This window comes from Pogona vitticeps, chromosome 9 (assembly GCF_051106095.1).
Source record: "Pogona vitticeps strain Pit_001003342236 chromosome 9, PviZW2.1, whole genome shotgun sequence".
Lineage (NCBI taxonomy): Eukaryota > Metazoa > Chordata > Lepidosauria > Squamata > Agamidae > Pogona > Pogona vitticeps.
Window position 1 is genome coordinate 2,453,666 of NC_135791.1, and position 20,326 is coordinate 2,473,991.

The following is a 20,326-nucleotide window of genomic DNA, read 5'->3' on the forward strand; positions in this document are numbered from 1 at the left end:
AGACTGTGTTCCTCGTTCTTCCCCACCATAGGCAGTGGGTCACACGATTTGCACTCTTGCCTTGGAGGTCTGAGATGTCGAGAGAGAGAGAGAGAGAGAGAGAGTCAGTAATGTCCTTTGTTCCTTTGTGCATTTCTTGTACCGACCTCTTCTCCTTCCTCCTTTTCCTGCCCTTCTGCCTTTGTCAGTGATCAGCATCCAGAGAGAACCGGTCTCAGCTGTCTCCAGCGACATCAACTTCCCCATGAAAGGCCGGCGAGGAATGAAGGACTGGGCCCGACACTCCGAGGATAAGATCTTCATTCCAAAGGAAGTGCTCACTCTCTCCTCTTCCGGTAGGCGATCTGTGTGTGCTGGTCTGGCCACTACCAGGTGCGGTTGGAGGAAAGGCATTACATGAGTAGATGCACGCGTTCTCCTTCCTCTGTGCCTGTATTTGAAGTATGTGAAAGAGATGCTATGGGAGGTATTTCCCCCCACCGTAGGAATCCTTGGTGCTTCTTAAAGGCTCATGATGATGCCTGATTCACAACACTCCATCAGAGATGTAGTGCATGCGGTATCTGAAGGATCCACCAGGAATAGCCCCCACCCCGGACCTTTACACCTAAGACATATAGGTTAGAGGAAGTCCACAATATAAGCAAGGATGTATCTCACCCAAAAGTTAGTGGTACTTTTGGGGGTAACAGAAGAGTTGGCATGGAACAGCAAGTTGACCAAATGATGATCATGTCAGTGCAGTGGAGGCTTAATCTGGAAGGGGGACCATGTTAAAGGACACTAATTCAAGCTCAAGGCACAAATAGGGTAAGGTCTGGTCTATCATCCTCTCCAAACATGGTCTTAATATTATTTTCTCCTCTTCCCCTTCCCCCGCCCACTTGGAAGAAGCAGAGGAATCATCTTATTTTGTCATTGGCACCATCTTGTATCGCACTTTGGGCCTAATCCTGCCTCCTCCCAGGTAAGCTGGGGTGGGAAGTGAGCTGTGAGAGATGTTTTTGAGATAGCATCCTCTAATGCCTCTAATGCACATGAGCGGGCGAGAATCAATGTGTGCTTGCATATTAAACTCACATTGAGCATTGTAAGCAGGTTGCTGAGCATATACTGTATATAAAGCAGGGCAGGGGGGATCAATTGCTGCTGTATTCAGTTCTTTTAAGTCTCATGGTCGAAATTCAGTGAACAAAAGAGTTTTCCCTCTCTCGGTAGGCTATCTAATTGATTGTGTGATTGATTTTGAAACCAGTGCATAGTTACATGTAGAAGGGTCTGGAAACCAGTTGTGCAATGGTGTTCATCGAATCATTGAATTGGAAGGGGCTTATAAAGCCATTGATTCCAACCCCCTGCTCAAGGCAAGGATCCAAATCCAAGCAAATCTGACATATGATTCTTCAATTTTCTGTTGAAGGCGCTCACCACCTTCTGAGGTCATGAGTTCTATTGTCATACTTCTCTAACAATTAAGACTTTTTCCTGATATTCAGCCAAAATCTGGCTTCCTGTTTCTTGAGCCAGTTCTTACATGCCGTGCGCTGTGGGATGATCAAGAACAGATCCTGCCCCATCTCCAGATGACTACCCTTCAAGTATCTGAAAAGTGCTGTCTTATCTCCCCCCAGTCTTCTTTTCTCAAGGCTAAACATGCCCAGTTCTTTTAGTCTTTCCACACAGGGCTTGGTTTCCAGTCCCCTGATCATCCTCGATGCCCAGTTTGTCTCCATTCTTCTTCAAGTGCGGTGTCCAGAACTGGACTGAACAGGACTCTGGCCCCTATTCCTTCCAGCTCAAAGAAATGATTTGCACCACTTCAGTTCTCTTCTCGATCAGAATGTGCCAACCCGTTTTCTCCTTCCGCCTACAGAAGTCCCCTGGCTGTCATGTCCAAAGTTCTCACAGTGACCGTGAAGCCACCCACCAGATCCGTGGAACCTTTGATTTCGGTGGAGCTGTCACATATCATCAACGTAAGCATGCCTAAGACCTTATGGGGAACTTTAGCATGGCGGGCAGGTCTGAAGGTTTCCTAGAAAATCTCTTCCTAGCTGCAGATCCTTTGGGCTCTCTCCTCTCTCCACCCTTCAGACCTGTTGATATCTCTCATTTGCTATGAAATGACAGGTTGAGACTAGAGGAGAAGCTAGCAAGGTAGAGCCAGAGCATGATTTGAGGAGCACCTACAATAACAGAAGACAGCTACAATATCATTTACAGCTGTGATATATATCCCTCCTCACAAATGAATCTGTAAAAATCAATCCCAGCTTTTGAAATAGCTAACAATACCTGTATAGGTCAGTGGAACTCCCTCCCACTGGACGCCAGGCTGGCCCCATCTTCGCTGTCCTTCTGCAAGCACGTGAAGACTTTTCTCTTCACACAAGCTTTTCCTCAGTGACTGGCTGCCTGTGGGGGGTTTTTAATGGATGGTTGAACCTTATTGCTCTGAATGTGTTTTTGGTGTTGCTTATGTTTATCCTGGCTAGAGTATCCTTGACAAATGGCCACATAGCCCAGTGGTTTAGGTATCTGGTTGGGCAGCCAGAGGTTGGGAGTTCAATTCCCCTCAGTGCCTCTTTGTCAGGAGCTGGATTCAGTGACCCATAGGGTCCCTTCCAGCTCTACAGTTCTAAGATTAATATTATTAACCCCTCGTTCAAAACCTTCCATGAAAAACCCAGACTCCTCCACCTTCCTCGATGGTCCATTTCACTCTTGAGCTGCCTTAACTCTTCTTCCCAACATTCAGTCAAGAGCTTTCCTCTTACTCCACTTACTACATGACAGCTATGGTAAAAACAATGTATGTGAGATGAAAAGGTGTTCTTCCTCCCCCCTTTTTCTTTTTTTAAATTGTGTTTTGTTTTCTGAAGGATATGTAGCCCCCGGGGATAAAGCAGACAGGCAAATGTGGAGCAAGTATAGCCGTAAAGAAACGAGGGAGGGAGGGAGAAAGGGAGGGAGCCATAGAAAAAAGAAACGGGAGCACCGATTGGTATTTCTTCCCATTGCATTTTGACTTTTTCAATCGAGAGAAAGTTCTTATATTTCATGGAAAGAAAGAAAAAAGAATTGCTGTGGGGAAAGACAGAGTCATTCTGTTGTAAGCTCTATGTGGCAATTCTTCATCAACCTTCTTTATTATAGAGTCAACCTGAAATCTCTCCCCTGAAAAAGATTATTATTATCATCAACAACTATTATTTAATATGGTTTTATCTCACCCCCTCAGCACTGCTCTAAAGCTGACCCACTATAAACTTTTAAAAAGAAAAGTACAATTTTGAAATGGGTTGAGTACCCGGCTGTCTGTGAGCACTATAGACAGTGCTGTTCCTTTCTGGGCTTGGCGAATCCTTTCTGAAGTAGGAAATGAAATCACGAAAAAGAAATCTTCTCTTTTTTTGCATGTTCATTACATCCCATTCTACAGCCGTCTAATACCTGCCACCTCCTTTTCCTGTCTTCCAGGGTACCTCACATCCACAGTGTGTGACTTGGGAGTACACCAAAGTGTGAGTACTTTTTCTCGTGTTTATTGTGTGGATTGTGGGAAAGCATGCACGGGTACAATGGGCATAGGCCTGTGGCCAAGGGATTAGAAGAGGCAGAAGATCTCTCACGGATGGTTCATGTATTGAACGAGAGGCATCTCACGCCCAGATTCTGAGCTCTCTCTCCCTACCAAGTGATGAGATACTAACACAGTGTCAAATTCAGTGGTCTTTGTTTTTTTTTAAAAAAAGATCTTAATAATAATCATGTGCCAGCAAGTCAATTCTGACTTATGGCAACCCTTTTTCAGTTTTTTGAGGTAGAGAATACTCAAAAGTGGTTTCCTGTTCCCTTCTTCAGGGGGTGCCCTGCGGTTGTGCAGATGGCCCAAGGCCCCACAGGCTGGCTACACTCACAGGACACCCAGTGGGGAATTGAACTCTCCACCTCTGAATCCACAGTCAGAGACCTAAACCAATGAGCCAGCCATTGGTTTAGGTCTTTTAAAAGAATAAAACAGATAAAATCATAGGTCACTTGAATGAATGAATGAATGAATGAATGAATGAATGAATGAATGAATGAATGAATGAATGAATGAAATCATATAAACCAGTCCCACCATAAAACCCATGAAAATCAATTAAAGACCTTGAAGGCCATTAAAATTAGCAAACCCATATGATGTCTAAAATTATGTCTTTTTATTCTCTTCGTAACATCAGCCAGAGTGCAACCTGATCATAAAGAGGATGGGAATGCTTTACCTGGCTTAGAAGGCTAGGAGCTTTCTCTGCTCTTGCTTGGCCAATATTACCTGGGGGAGCTGTCCGCTCCTTTGGTGCTGAAATCCCTGCCTTTCAGTTCGAATGTATGATAGGCACACATCTCATTATCCCTTAAAGAAAAGAAGCCAACAATAGCTCTCCTGACTCCGTCGCTGTACCAGGGACGAGAGGCACCTTTAATGAGGCCAACCCCCACCCCACCTCCCACAGCGGGTTAACTTGGTTAATGACAGCTATTGATTCACAGGCGCTTAGAAATTGTGCCTGCCAGCCTGCCAGATGTAATTCATTATCAGCTGGCCGGGAGGGAGGGCAGCGGCATGGGATAAAATAGGACACATCCTTTATGGAGCAGATACAGAAGGGAACTGTGGCCTTCCTCTCCCAGTTTGTAGTCCGGCACCCAGCCTGGTTTCAAAATGCCTGGCAGCAACCATGACAAACCAAGGTGCTGATTGTGGCTCTTTTTCAAGGACTGGGACGGGTGATGGGTGTTACATACAGCACTGATGTTACCTGTCTGTCATGGGTTTGGAGGGAAAGTTCCATCCTATGGGGAGTGGAAGGCGGGACATCAGGAGGAGGGGCTGTACTGTATAAATATGTGATGCCTGTGTGGTGGAACACACACACTAGAAGGAGACTCTGGGTGAAGAAGCAGCAGCTGGGAAGAAGAAGCTGTTGTGGGAGTCTGTGTGTCAGACAGGGTACTTCTGTGTGTCAGAGTACCAACCTGATAGGTTCAGGTGTCTGTTGGTTAGCCAGAACTGATAGGTTCAGGGTCTGTGCTTTAAGTTAAGGTTCTGGGTGAACCAAACTGTGTGTATGTATGAGTGAATCTAAGCCACGTTACTTTATTTTATTCACCTGATTATTTTATTTTCCTGTGTGTGTATTTAAAATAAACCTTAGTCTTTATTGTTTAAAAATCCATCCCTGGTCTGTGTGACTTCTTAAAGGGAATGGTTGGTGGCAGCTTAGTGTAACTGTGTGACATATCCCAGTAGGTCTGGGTTTGTCACATTGATTGGTGTCCAGCGTGTGGGATACGACTGGTCCAGTTGTCCAGTGGTCCAGCAAAGCCTTGGCAAGTGTGCCCAGAGCAAGGGGGGTCTAGTCAGGGACAGTTTGAGGCGCGTAGGTAATCTTCTAGGTGTACCTCACGGGGAGGTGCGCTAGTAGAAGAACGTGCCAACTGGGGAGACTTAGATTAAGGTGCTCTGAGGCAGCCTAGTTTTGGCGGGAAAAAGCTGAGGCAAAACTGCGTAGCAACAGTGATCTAGCCTGCCAGCTGAGAGGCCCAGCAGAGGGGGGTAGGCTCTGACTCGATACTGTTGCAAGTTAGTGCTGAAGAACAGCAGCAATCTCTAGGGAAAGCTGGTTCTGAGGCAAGAAGGAAAAAAAAAAGTGGTCGTTTTATTTTGAGGCTTGACTTTTTAAAGCAGCCTGTTCTGAGGGGGGATTATGCCCTTGACTCGAAGCCAGATAGCAGACATGAGTGAAGTGAAAGACCCCCAGATTGACCAAGGTTCTGAGGAGGAATTTGGCTCAGTGCAAGGTGACAGCACAGGAGAGCAAGACCCAGAACTCAGAAAATTGCTCATAGCCCAACAGCATGAACTGAGGATGAGGCAATTTGAAGTGGAGGAAAGGGAAAGGGAAAGGCAGAGGCAATTTGAAATAGAGAGAGAGAGAATGGAAATGGAGAGGGAGAGAGAGAAAATTGCTCTGGAAAAAGAAAGGATGGCGTATGAATTAAGAAAACTGGAAATGATGAACCAGAACAATAATAACAATAGGGATTCTGAGGGAGGCCAACTGTCTAAGGCTGACCTGAAGAAATTCCCTGTGTACCACAAGGGAGATTGTCCTGAGGTGTTCTTTTCCTTAGTGGAAAGAGCGTTTGTGGACTTCTCAGTGAGGGAAACTGAGAAGATGACCATCATGCGATCTTTAATCAGTGGTAGCCTGGCTGAGGTTTATGCCGAGATGCCTGAGGAACTGATGAAAGATTTTGCAGAGTTTAAAAAACTGGTGTTTGCCAGACATGGGATAAATGCAGAGCAGCTGAGACAAAGATTCAGGTCCCTAACCAAGAAGCCAGAACAGACTTTTACCCAAGTGGGGGCCCAATTGGTGAGGCTGCTTGAGAAATGGCTATCGCAGGAGGGGACAGAGACCTATGAACAGCTTAAAGATTTGATAGCGCTGGAACAGTTCTATTCAGTCCTGCATGGGGAATTGAACTTCCAAGTGAGGGAAAGGAAACCGAAATCTGTGGCACAAGCCGCAGAGATCGCAGATTTTATCTCCCAAATAAGAAAGCCCTTGGGTGAGGGGAAATCTGTAGGTAAACCCAAAGAAACCTACAGCAAGTACTCTCAGGGACCAGGGAAAAGCCAGCAAGGGGGAGGGGCCCATGGTGAAGGGAAGCCCTCAGACATGAAACTAAGACCTCAGATTTTGGAGGGAAAACCAAAACAAGAAGAGAGAGAATCAAAATACACCAGAAAATGTTATTTTTGTCAGGGAAAGGGTCATCTAATCTCAGAGTGTGAGAAATTAAAGCAGCTAAAAGGAATGGTGCCTCAGAATTCTAGTGGGACCAAGCCAAAAGCTGTGTTCTGTGTCCAGAAAGAGCAAAGCTCAGTGTCACTGAGGGAGCCTGTTGCTATGGCTACTCAGTCTGGAACAGCTACCTATGCTGATCAGGCTGAGGAAAATGGTCCTCTTATAGAGGTAAAGCGCTGCTTGCTGGTGAAAACAGATTCTCAGTTGTTTGAGACAGCCGGGGTGGACGTAGGAATACTTGACCGTCAGTATAGGGGGCTGCGGGACACTTGTTCCCAGGTAACCCTGTGCCATCCAGATATCATCCCTAGGGAGTTTATAATCCCAAATGAGACCATGAAGGTGGCAGGGATTGAGGGGCAGGTAATCTCTCTGCCAGTAGCAGAGGTACCTGTCAACTTTCAAGGCTGGAGGGGGGTTTGGCGGCTAGCGATTTCATCGACTCTGCCAGCAGCCGTGCTCGTGGGAAATGACCTGGCTGAACATGTGAAACGGGTGCTAGTGATTACACGCTCACAAGCCACCACAGGGACAGTTCAGGGGGGTAATGATGAGCCAGAGACGGAAGCAGAGGGGAGTTCAGAAGCTGTGGTGGAAACCTTAACCACAGACAGCAGATTTGGACAGGAGCAAAAGGCAGACGCCACTCTCCAAAAGTGTTTTGAACAGGTGACTGACGCCCAGCTAACACCTGAAACCCCAGTGAGATTTCTGGAGAAAAAGGGGATTTTATATAGAGAAACCCTGAGGAATATCTCAAAAGGGGGAGATGGGATCAGAAGTCAGCTGGTGGTACCTGAAAAGTATCGCCCCATGATCTTACAAAGGGGTCACTCTGACATGTTTGCTGCACACTTAGGGGTGAAAGGGCCCCTTGATTTGATCAAACAAAATTGGGAGCAGATCACCCAGGATGACCCACAAGACGTTGTGACATACATAGACACCTTGATGAATGACCTAAAGCGAAATCTAGAGCTGGCAGCAGAGAACCTGCAAGCTCAGAAGGTCAGACAGAAAACATGGTATGACCACAAAGCTAGAGAGAGGCACTTTGACCCAGGGGAGGAAGTGCTTTGGCTTAGGCCCTGCAGAGAGAATAAACTGCAGCTCAAATGGGCAGGACCATATAGGGTCATTTCCAAGATGTCAGACCTGAACTACCTAATAGAGCAGGAGGAGAACCAAGCAAGGAGGGTGGTTCATGTGAATGCCCTAAAACCCTACTACAGAGGGGAACAGAGGGTTTTATTCGCGATAAAAGCAGCTGAGAGTGAGGAAGCGGAATTGCCCTTCTGGGAGGGTAGAGGGGAAGTAAAATACAACCCAGAGGAGGTAAAGATCAGTCCTGCACTCACCCAAGACCAGCAGCAAGAACTAAAAATGCTGCTTAGTAAATATCAACAGGTGTTTTCCAACAAGCCGGGGATAGTGAAGGGAGTGATGCATCGGATCCACACAGGGGATGCACCCCCGCAGGCAGTATCCCCATACCGAGTAACGGGACCCTATAGGGACAAGGTGCGGAAGGAGCTGGACGAGATGCTGAGGGAGAACATAATCGTCCCCTCTTCTAGTCCTTGGTCCTCTCCGATAGTCCTTGTGGACAAGCCTGATGGGAGCATTAGGTTTTGTGTCGATTACAGGAAATTAAACCGTGTAACCACTCCTGATGCCTACCCAATGCCCAGGCTAGACAACCTGATTGAAACCATAGGGGGTTGTCGGTTCATCTCATCATTGGACCTGGTAAAGGGATATTGGCAATTAAGAATTGATCCCAGGGATCAAGAAAAGACTGCCTTTTGCAGCCCTTTTGGTCTCTATGAGTTTCGAGTCCTGAGCTTTGGTCTCAGAAATGCACCAGCCACATTCCAAAGGCTGATGGACCAGACCTTGGCAGGGCTCAGTGACTTTACAGTGGCCTACATTGACGACATAGGGATCTTCAGTAATACCTGGGAAGATCACCTGATGCACCTGGAGTTAGTGCTGCAGAGGTTAAGTGCAGCAGGGCTAACAGTAAAGGCCAGCAAGTGTCAGCTGGGTAGCCCAGAAATAAAATACTTGGGTCACATGGTAGGGGGAGGAGTGATAAAACCCCTGGAGGCCAAAATAGAAGCTGTTCGTGATTGGCCTAGACCCAACACCAAGAAAAAAGTCAAATCATTTCTTGGGTTGGTGGGCTACTACAGAAAGTTCATCCCGAGGTTTAGCGAGATTGCGGCTCCGCTGACCGATCTGACGAGGAAGACGGCTGATGACCGCATCCCGTGGACCAGCGACTGTGAGGCGGCGTTCCAGAGGTTGAAGGAGGCGTTAATCAACTATCCAGTCCTGCGTGCTCCAGACTTCGACCGGGAGTTCATCATCTACACCGATGCGTCTAACAGCGGGGTAGGAGCAGTTCTGTGCCAGGAGGATGAGAATGGTGACCAGCATCCAGTGTCCTACCTGAGTAGGAAACTTCAAAAAGGTGAGAGACATTTGGCAACCGTGGAGAAGGAGTGTTTGGCCATAGTCTACGCGATCCAGAAGGCCAAGCCTTACATCTGGGGAAGACATTTTGTTCTGTGTACTGACCATTCACCATTGCAATGGTTAAAGACGATGAAAACCCACAATAGCAAACTTATGAGGTGGGCTTTAAACCTACAGGACTATGACTTTGAAGTGAAGGTGGTCAGAGGGTCAGTGAACTGTGTTGCTGACGCCTTATCAAGAAGACCTGAAGAATGAAGACGGCGAAAGAACATGGACTATGTGTATATAATGATGACAAAAGTTAAATGTACCTGGTTTTGAATTTGGTTTGTATGAATAAAGGTAAATGGATGTATTGTATATGGTAAATGTTTAAATGCCTATTTGCTATGGTTAACTTAGAATGTAAGTATGAGTAAGTGTAATATGGTATGTATAACTGTTGTTGTGTATTTTATTCAGGTTGTTTTTTGGTGAAAAGCACTTTTAGCTTTCCCCCTACAAAACAACTTTTAAAGAGGGGAGGTGTTACATACAGCACTGATGTTACCTGTCTGTCATGGGTTTGGAGGGAAAGTTCCATCCTATGGGGAGTGGAAGGCGGGACATCAGGAGGAGGGGCTGTACTGTATAAATATGTGATGCCTGTGTGGTGGAACACACACACTAGAAGGAGACTCTGGGTGAAGAAGCAGCAGCTGGGAAGAAGAAGCTGTTGTGGGAGTCTGTGTGTCAGACAGGGTACTTCTGTGTGTCAGAGTACCAACCTGATAGGTTCAGGTGTCTGTTGGTTAGCCAGAACTGATAGGTTCAGGGTCTGTGCTTTAAGTTAAGGTTCTGGGTGAACCAAACTGTGTGTATGTATGAGTGAATCTAAGCCACGTTACTTTATTTTATTCACCTGATTATTTTATTTTCCTGTGTGTGTATTTAAAATAAACCTTAGTCTTTATTGTTTAAAAATCCATCCCTGGTCTGTGTGACTTCTTAAAGGGAATGGTTGGTGGCAGCTTAGTGTAACTGTGTGACATATCCCAGTAGGTCTGGGTTTGTCACAATGGGTTTTTCAAGGATTGGGGTCCCTATACCCTCTCCCCAAAGTCTTATTCAAGACCCCCACCCAAAAGAGAGATGCGATGAAAATGTCATTTCCTGCTTTCGGAGGTTTCCGGGAGCAGGGATTTTGTCCATAAAGGAAAGCAGAGTGTGGTACTTATAGACTGTCCCATCGCGCTAAAGCATTCTATGGGTGGGTTACAATTTAATTATACAGGCTACGCATTGCCGTCCCCACCCCCCACCCCTGGCAGGTGCACAATTTACTGATGCGTGGAAGATTGACTCTGAGCCTGGGATTGAACTCATGTCATGGACAGAGCCTTCATGGCAGTACTGCAGTTTAATCACTGTTCCGTGGATCTCCTTTATGATGTGCAGGGATCCCCACCACAAAAACACCAGAAAGTCCTAGAGGCTAAGTGTCTCTCCTCCTCCTCTTCCTCTGGTGTACTCCATGGTGAGGAACTATCCTGCCTTCTCACAATATACCCAAAGTAGGACAGTCTCAATTTCAGCATTTTTGCCTCCAGAGAGGTTTGATTTGATCCAGGACCCAACTTGTCTGTCTTTCTGGCTGTCCAGAGCATCCACAACGCTCTCCTCCAGCACCACATTCCAAATGACAGGAAACAAACCCCAGCATTATCATCCTGGAGGAGATGCCGAGAACCATTCAACTCTAATTTTATTTACGTATACCCCACTTTTCTGTTATCAAGTGGCACTTCACGGAGCAAAGAGTGGGTAAAATCAGGCTGAAAAACAAATACAATTAAAACATTCAAGCGGGGGAGATTAAAAGCGCCATTAAGAATGTAGGAATAAAAATGCATGTGGCCCAAAACATCAACCTGAGCCAGAGAAGAATTAAGGGACTCACAAGATGAATTTCTCTCTGTTTTTCAAAGACTACTATTATCAGCCCTTGTGGCTTGTTTTCAGGCTAGGATGAGCTAAACTGTCAAGCTTGATCTTGTCTTGGTCCTTGTTTTCATATGTACTGGAAAGCGCTTTCCGTCTTGGTTACATTAAAGCCTTCTCATATCCCTATAAAATAATTTCTCTACATATTTGTGGTTGAGTTTTCAAATGTACCCAATCATTTAACAACCTGCCCTCTGATTAAGCATATTGGTCCACATTTCAGAAAAGCACTGTCTTCCTCCATTTTCCAAATGTCGCTGAATTCATTTATTGTTTTTCTTTTGCTCGTCAAGTGTGTGACACCTTTGGAAATATGTGGATTTCTGCCTAGGTATTCCTCTAGAGGCCAATTCCATGCATGGCCTTGTTCAACCAGATCTAAGGATATTGACTAAGACACAAATTGCACATATGAAACAAACAAACAAACAAAAATCTTTATTAAATACAAAGATGACAAATACATGCAGGAAGCAGACCCATCAAAATGTTGAAGTAGACAAGCAAAAATGTTGCATAGATTGTGTGGCTCCCAAAATACAACTCAGCAAAAAGTTTGGGGGAAACATTAACAGAAGCCTCATTCCTAGAAGAAAACTGAGGCAGAGCTAACCCTCATGGAACTATATAAATTTAACTGCCTAACACGGGCTTCTCAGAATCATAGAATAATGAAGTTGAAAGGGTCCTATAAGGCCAACTCCCTGCTCACGGCAGGAATCCAAATCAAAGCTGATCTGCCACATGGATGTCCAATTTTCTCTTGAAGGCCTCCAGCATTGGAGAGCTCACCACCTTCTGAAGTCATGGGTTCCATTGTCGTACTGCTCGAACAGTTCAGAGTTTTTTTTTCCTGATATTCAGCAGAAATCTCACTTCCTGTCGCTTGAGCCCATGATGACATGTCCTGCGCTCTGGGAGGATCGAGGACAGATCCTGCCCCTCCTCTGTAAGAGTACCTTTCAAGTTTTGGAAAAGTGCTCTCCTATCTCCCCTCTGTCTTCTTTTCTCGACGATGGTGTGGGGGAGGGGACTTGCTAACAGAAAACACCTCCCTGCAGTGAGCCCATGGCAAAGAAGCCAGCTTCTCAAAAGAGATGTAAATCGTTACCCTAGGGTTTAGTCAGACTACTACAAGGGTACCAAGACGGATTGCTATAATGGGAATGATCCCCCTTAAGTTGATTCTTCCATCTGTTGGCCTCCAAAATGGTCCATCTTGGGGACTGGTTCAAGGTCTTGCCATACCCCCATCTCATGGGATCCCCGAGAAACAGATCACACCAGACCACTCCACAAGGGGACCAAATCGGGATCTATTCCCCAGTCGGATCACACCCTTCGTTTGGTCCCGCTAATGAAAAGTTGCAAAACTTTTCCCCCTGCTGGGTGAAGTTATGAAAGTTCCTATGAATTTATCATCTATCGAAACAAAGGTCACCTTTTTTGCACACAAAATAATGCCCCTTCCCATCACTTTTTGAATGCAATATGCAACTCTTTTTTTGCTAATGCTTCTGCTGATTGGAAAAAAAAATAAACACAGTGCTGGTCATTTTAACTTATGAGCATAAGTGAAAAATCTAGCAGTGGCCGAGCTGTTTTTCAGCGGGCCTCATTCCATCAAGCTGCTGTCTTGCACCATAGACAAGGAAATTTGCAGGTGTTTGCCTCATCCTTAATTTATGGGGGTATGTCATAAATTCTCCTATCATAGTGAAGAGAATAATGGAGAGGAGTAAAACAGCTGAACTTCACTGTAGCTGAAACCCATCCAGATTACGAGCTAAGCATGCCGACTTCCTTCTGCAGCCGTGGACTTCTCTCATGTGTGTAGCATGGATTCTGTGAACAGTCGCTGTTCAGTATTGATTCCCATAAAGACCTCAAACCGTTTTAATGCCCAGCAGGTAGAAATCTGATAACTCCATTTCCAAAAAAAAGCTTGGCACAGCAAATTTCTTAGCCGTTCCTATTCCAGGACTAAATTTAGTATGATTTGATGACATCTGGTCTATGTGACTCAGAAGGGCAGCCATGAAGGAGCTAGAAAAGATCCTCAAGTGTAAGGATGTATCCCTGGAGACGAAGACCAAGATCATCCATGTACAGGTGTGAAAGCTGGACAGTAAAGAAAACTGACAAGGGAAAAAAATGGTTCATGTGAAATATGGTGCTGGAAGGAAAGCTTTGTTGATTCCTAGAACTGATATCCTAGATATCTCTCTAGAGGCGAAAATGTTGAAACTGAGGCTGTTCTGCTTCGGGTACATCATGAGAAGGCAAGTTTCCCTGGAAAAGGGAATAATATTTGGAAAGGTAGAAAGCAGCAGGAAAAGAGGAAGATGTAAAATGAGATGGACCGGCTCCCTAAAGGAAACCACGGGCTTCGGTCTACAAGAGCTGAGCGGGGCAGCTGAGAACGTTTGGAGAGCACTCGTTCCTAGTGTTGCCAGAAATAGAAGGTGGCTTGACGGCTCATCACAACAATGGATACCTTACCTAGCAAAACCCCACCAGATGTTGGGCTGCGAGAAGTCAACATGTCATGCACTTGACTGAGTGGCTCCTGCTTAAAGAAGTTGGCAAGGGAGCGTGAGATCCAGCCTAGGTCCCCACGGTCTGGCCCTGAGACGGATCCCTGCCAGGTGTCTTCCGGAGAGCTATTTCTTCTTTCTCCCCTTTTATTTGCTACCTTGACCCCCTTCTTACTTGCTGTTGCTAACAAAAAGAGCAAGCATCTCTTCAGGAAGGGATCAGATCGACACCCTCTCTTTCTCCTGCTACATGAGGCCACAAATCATTCACTGGGCAGTTTTCTTCACCTTTTATTTTTATTTTATTTCAATTTTTTTGCCTAAAGGAGCTCTTACGTTCATCTCTGCTGTGCAGTTAGATTAGAGAGGTCTTAGTCTCTTTCAGCAAAGCTCTGTCAGCCTGATTGTGAGTTTCAAAGCGATCGGTGAAACATTCTCCTGACACCCGTCTTATCTTCCGCAAATGATAGATTTGTTCCTGCGACAGGTAACCCTTTAGAAGCCCTTTGATCTGGGCCTGGGTTGCTTGTGATGCAAAATGAGTAAGCACTTCGACTTGCTTTGATGCGTGGTCTCCCTTCCTATCAAAGGGATTTCCACACTCTGGACTGATCTGCATGCCGTAGAATCACAGAATAATAAAGTTGGAAGGGGTCCTCTAAGGTCATCCAGTCCAACCCACTGCTCAAGGCACGAATCCAGATCAAAGTACAGTGGTGCCCCGCATAGCAACGATAATCCGTTCCAAAAAAAACGTCGCTATATGGATTCATCGCTATGCGGGGCAAAAAAGCCCATAGGAACGCATTAAAACACATTTAATGCATTCCTATGGGGGAAAAACTCACAGTTCTGCAAAAATCCTCCATGCGGCCGCCATTTTCGCTGCCCGGTAAGCGAGGAAAGGGCGCGAAAACACTTCCGGCGGCCATTTTATTTACCCGGCGGCCATTTTGGAACCGCCGATCAGCTGTTCTAAAAAGATTGCTATATGATAATCGGTAAGCAAAACAGCTTACCCATCATCGCAAAGCGATTTTTTACTATTTAAAACATCGTTATGTGATCGCAAAAAAACACACATCGCTATGCGGATTCGTCGTTAAATGAATTGCTCGTTATGCGGGGCACCACTGTAGATCTGACAGAGGGTGGCCCATTTTCTCTTGAATGCCTCCAGTATCGGAGCACTCACCACTGCCTGAGGCCATTGTTGTGCTGCTCTAACAGTTAAGAAGTTTTCCCTGATATGGAGCCTAAATCTGGCTTCTCGGTCTTCTTCTGATTTCTCAGAAGAGGAGCAATGAAGCAATTAGAAAAGTGGTCAAGTATAAGGATGTGTGCGACTGGAGTCCAAGACCAAAATAATCCACACACTCATGTTCCCGATCATCATGTATGGGAGTGAAAGATGGGCAGTTAAGAAAGCTGGCCAGATTTTGAGAGAACAGGTTCAAATTCCAACTAAGTCACAACACTTTCTCTCTCTCTGATCCACCTCGCAGGGTTGTGAGGACAAAGCAAGCGGGCGAAGGCCAGGCATACTCTGCCTCAAACTGAAAAGGAGAAAAGCTAAATTCTGAATGCGGCAGGCCCTGAAAACAGCTAGGAGCACAGGAGGCTGTAAATTACATTTCTATTTCCGTGTTATCATCTCCAAGTCCTTCTAGAGCCCCCTCGGCTGGTCATTTTGGTTGAATCAGAAATGTACGATTGAAACAGCATCCTGCTCTACTTCAAGAGTGAGATCTCTCCTTCCCTCCAACCCCTTCAATGCCCAGAATTCAATTTTGCAGACGATCTCAGGGGCCGTATGCCAGTATTGGGCAAGCTAGAGAATAAGAGGATCTCACCAGCAAAACCAGTGTATTATAGATTAGATGGTTTGTTGCCTGCAACTAAGACATAATAATAAAATAATCATGTTCTGTCAAGTTGATTCTGACATATGGCAACCCTTTTCCAGGGCTTTCCAGGTAGAGAATCCTCAGTAGTGGTGTCTCATTCCCTTGCTCTCCTTTGCTATAAACGAAAATCATGCCCCCTGGTCTCTCCCAGGGCTAGGATTCTCCATAAAACCTTTTTTTTTGGTGGGGAGGTGGGGGAATGGTGGTGAATAGAGCCTGGGAGAACTAGAAGACACAGAACACAGAAAGGGGAGGGGGAGATAGGATAGCACTTTTCAAATCCACGAACGGTAGTCATGCAGAGGAGGGGCACAATCTGTTCTCAGTTGTCCGAGGATGGGCTCAAGCTACAGGAAGGCAGATTCAGGCTGAATATCAAGAGAGAGAAAAACTTCTTAACTGTTAGAGCAGTACGATGATGGAACCAGTCAACTTTGGGAGGTGGTGGAGGCCTTCAAGAGAAAATTGGACAAGCCATCTGTCGGGTCTGCTTTGACTTGACCAAGGGGGTTGGCTTCAATTGCCTTATAGAACTCATGATTCTATGATGCTAGCAAGACCTGGGCTGACATCTGATCTACAGGCCATATAGTTCCCATTCTTGGCGTACAACCACGCTCCACCTTTGGACAGTGAGGGACATCTTTACATTTCAAGCTGTGGCTTCCAGATGTTGTGGCCAGTCCCAGCCCCCAGTTCACAGCAGGTAAAGCGATGGCCTTGCTCACCCCTGGACACAATAGGTCCTAACTTTGGCAGTTCTAGATGCAGTTCTGCTCTTCTTCAGAATACTTTGTTCTATTTTCCTCGGTCCTCCTCCGGAGCTCTTATTCTTCCTAACACTCAATATTCCATGCCTACAGAACACATATAGTTCTTTCTCATTTTGCACCCCCCTCTGTCTCTTGAGATGTTTTGTACTTTTAAAAACCTCAGCTTCTTCCAACCATGCAAAATACCTCCCACTCATTTCTCAGCGGACCCATTTTGACTCCATTTCCATCAGCACTCACCCCTGACAAGCACAGGAGTGATGTAACATATATCTATTTTATCCATCTCCATCTCTCCTTCCCAAACACCGGTCCTGTTCTGGGGCCCAGGAAGTAATCATCGTCAGAGGGAGGATACAGCTCACTAATTAGGACCAGAGCTTAGATGCATTAGGTGTTTGGACTACAACTCCCAGAATCCCCAAGTGCTGGGGGATTGTGGGAATTGTAATCCCCAAAGGTAATACTTCTAAATTCTGAGCAAGACTCAGGGTGGTATCCCCATGTGGATTTGTTACCTCAGAGCATGGAACTATTCTTCCCCCAACCACATCCAGACTTGAATTCCTCAGCCAGCAAAATACAAAAAACTGAGGGGGGAGAATTATAAATTACACAAAATGTGGACCACATTTGCTTTTAAGAGATGTTTGTACAAATTCCAGAGGCCTTGAGGAGGGGGGGAAAAGTCCATCTCCTGCACTTTTCTGGTGATGGGAAATCTCTTAGGGCATGAAAATGCCTCAGGGAGGTGTCTGGTCAAGTTGATCCAGCCTAAATTGATAAGAACATTTAAAAAAAAAAAGTGAGTATTCCTTAATAAAAATAAATATAATAACCATGTGCCATCCAGTTAATTCTGAGTTATGGTGACACTTTTTCAGGGTTTTCCAGGTTGAGCCCCACCAGGTTCCCCCTTTTCTTCCTCTGGAGGCATCTTGGAAACTGTCCAGCTGTCCCAAGGCTACCCAGGCTGGCTCTTCTCCCAAGAAGCACAGTGGGGGAATCAAACTCCCAACCTCTGGCTCTGCATCCAGATTCCTAAACCACTAAGTTACCCAGCCTTACACGGAGATAAAATAGCTCTGTCATTATTTTTCACTGTAGTTTCGCCATAACCTCTATTACCGTCAGGAACTCTGTTGAACTGGGAAGCGCTGAGTTTGTTTCTGTGTGTAAGGCATCCACCAAGCTCATGGTGCAGGATCATCATTTGCTGAGGGTAGCTTTTTTTTACTACCATGAAGACTAGCCAAACACAAGCAGCACCCAAGCGCTCCTACGAGCCCTGGTTGGTTGCAGAACAAGCTTGTTTGAAACCCTGGAGGCTTGGCCTTCTACAGTACCCTTCTCTGTCTGCCCCCACCACCCGAAACCCCTTTCGGCATCAACCTTCAGATCTGATCGATGCTTGATCCCTCTCCAACCCCCCCAACCTGCCAGATCCTGCTCATCTCCCAGTATCTCCCCCCCCCCCCCAAGCAGGGAGAGATGAGTCTGTGGAACAAGACAGGGCGATGCTAGGAGCGGAGAAAGGGGGGGCCTGGGCTCAGCTCTCCGCCTGAGGATGGGAAGAGGAGGGAGGGAAAGGACTTTTCACCCCGGCAACTGGGTCAGGGAAGGAAACAAACAGCTCAGAAAAACACCCGGGCATTGCACACAACCGGAGACGGCTCCTTTTGCCCAGCGCGATGCCACGAGTCGGGCCGTGGCCTTCGAAGGGTTAACGCAGGCAGGGCGCTGAAAGCATGTGGGTTGCCTGCGAGTGTGTGGTGGTGGATGTGATGATCTGAGATTCTTCTCTCTCTCTCTCTTCTCGTTCTCTCTCCGGCTCTCTCCCCTTGCCTGCCTTCCCGGTCCATCCACCAGGGAGCTTGGCGCCGGGAACTGGGACACCGACAGCTGCCGGACGGTGGAAACCCTCTCCGCCCACACCAAGTGCCTGTGCAGCCAGCTCTCCACCTTTGCCGTGGTTGCCCAGCTGCCCAAAGACTTGGTAAGTGTCCCGGCTGGGGGGCGGGCGGGCAGGGAGAGCAGGGTGGCATTTTGCTGCCCGCCCAAGTGGCCCAACCAGGAGGCAGGGTGGGGCAAGGCGACCGGATTGGAGATGCCCGGAAGGACGGCTGAAGAGAGGAACTGGGCAAGGTTAAGGTGCCAATGGTCAAGTGGGGACATTACCTGGGGGAGCCCATGGCTTGAGAAGGGCATGGCCATCTCCGGAACACGGGGCTCACCTGGGGCATGCACGGGAGGACTTCCTGCAGAGGGTGCCTCATCCCACTTAGCAGGGAAGGCTGGGAGGTCGCTGGGGTTTTCCGCATCAGGTATCCAGATAGAGCCTCTGCTCCCCTTTGAGAATCCATAAGCAAGAGCGACGAGAGATGTGATGGACTGAGGGGGGGGGGCAAGTTTCCTTGTCAAGGTCTGTGCTTCTTATGGGGTCTGAAACCTGGCCCCAAAGGTCTCCTAGTTCTAGGAAATGTTGCGAGATTAGTTCTTTGCAGTGTATCCAAGTGCCCTGTCTTGTATGTATCCCTGTTGTTTTTTTATAATAATAACTGCATGCCATTAAGTCAATTCTAACTTAAAGAAACCCGTTATAGTTTTTTCTGGGCATGGTGTTCTCAGAAGTGGTTTAACCCTTCCCTTCTTTCGGGGGTTGCCATACAGCTGGCCCAAGGCCACCCAAGCTGGCTCTTCTCCCAGGAGGCCCAGTGGGGGAATCAAACTGCCAACCTCTGGCTCTGCAGACAGAGACCTAAACCACTGAACTATCTTTTTTATACATTTGCACAAATCTTGGAATCCCTCCTTATATTGCTTTCCCGTTTGCTCTTGAAAGCTGGGTCTGGGTTTAAAAGTGGGAGCTGTGAAGCATGAGGTCCTGGGTTCAAGTCTCACATCAGCGCCATCACCTCCGGGCCTCAGTTTCCCGGCACGCAAATTGAGGACAATAAATTCCAATATCCCATACCCTGCTGTTAAGGATTGTTGAGATTATATTGGATGGAGGTCTAAAAATTCATGCATAAATACTAAGGAACCGATGGTGTTGTGAAGCGTTAAGCAGCCGTAGTCTTTTTATCGGCATCCTTAGAATGGCAAAAGTAAAGTCCATTGATGGAATCTCTTTAACTTCTGTTTTCTCGTAAAATCACTTCCATCCTGCGCCTACTTTAATTTTCCTTCATATAGATGTACACAACAACTTGCATCGACTACGCACAGTTAATGCTTTTCCTCACACAAACGGGCATGAGTATTTTAATGCACATCTTCTGTCAAAATGTGCATTTTTAACCACCTTTTTGAAGCCCAGAAGTGTGTCAGGCCATCAGGGAATTGGAGCTAACGAAGGTTGAGGCTAACTAAGTGCTTGTCGGAATCAGATTCTTGAGACCTACTTCATTCCTTCCTCTTTCCGGGGCAGTGTGTGGTCCAGAGAGAGAGAGAGACATCCAGGGAGGGTGTGTTTTTTTGGGGTGGGTGGGGGAAGTGGTGCCTCCAACACAGAAAGTCTCAGCTGCCCATGGCCTCTTTTCAGCCATACTTACCATAGCTAAACACTCAAACACTTAGAACATCCTACGTCAACAGCTCTTAATTTTCTCCCTTTCTGTTTCCATGCAGACATGTCTCTTTTTAGCTTGTCTGTCCTTGCTTGGCTCATGTATAGATTGACATGTTCGCAACAGAGTGACCACCGGAGAAGGAGGCAGGGCTCTTTTTTAAAAAAAGTAGCATGGAGGAGATGTTCTCATGAGATGTATCTTTGTCAC

The 20,326-nt window shown here is 46.5% G+C and overlaps 1 protein-coding gene across 9 annotated transcripts in view; it reads left to right on the forward strand.

Moving 5' to 3' along the window:
* ADGRB2 (adhesion G protein-coupled receptor B2) overlaps nt 1-20,326 on the forward strand; it is a 143,371-nt gene that overhangs the window by 93,746 nt on the left and 29,299 nt on the right. For 6 of the 9 annotated variants that reach the window (XR_013538415.1, XM_072980381.2, XM_072980384.2 and 3 more), the window contains 5 exons: nt 189-335; nt 892-967; nt 1,874-1,976; nt 3,481-3,524; nt 18,417-18,543. Coding sequence is in view for 8 of the 9 variants with exons in the window: in XM_072980381.2 (XP_072836482.2) it covers nt 189-335; nt 892-967; nt 1,874-1,976; nt 3,481-3,524; nt 18,417-18,543 (497 nt within the window). In the remaining variant the exon portion in view is untranslated. The remainder of the gene's footprint in view (nt 1-188; nt 336-891; nt 968-1,873; nt 1,977-3,480; nt 3,525-18,416; nt 18,544-20,326) is intronic. The other 3 variants (XM_072980383.2, XM_078380060.1, XM_072980382.2) reach the window with 2 other exon arrangements.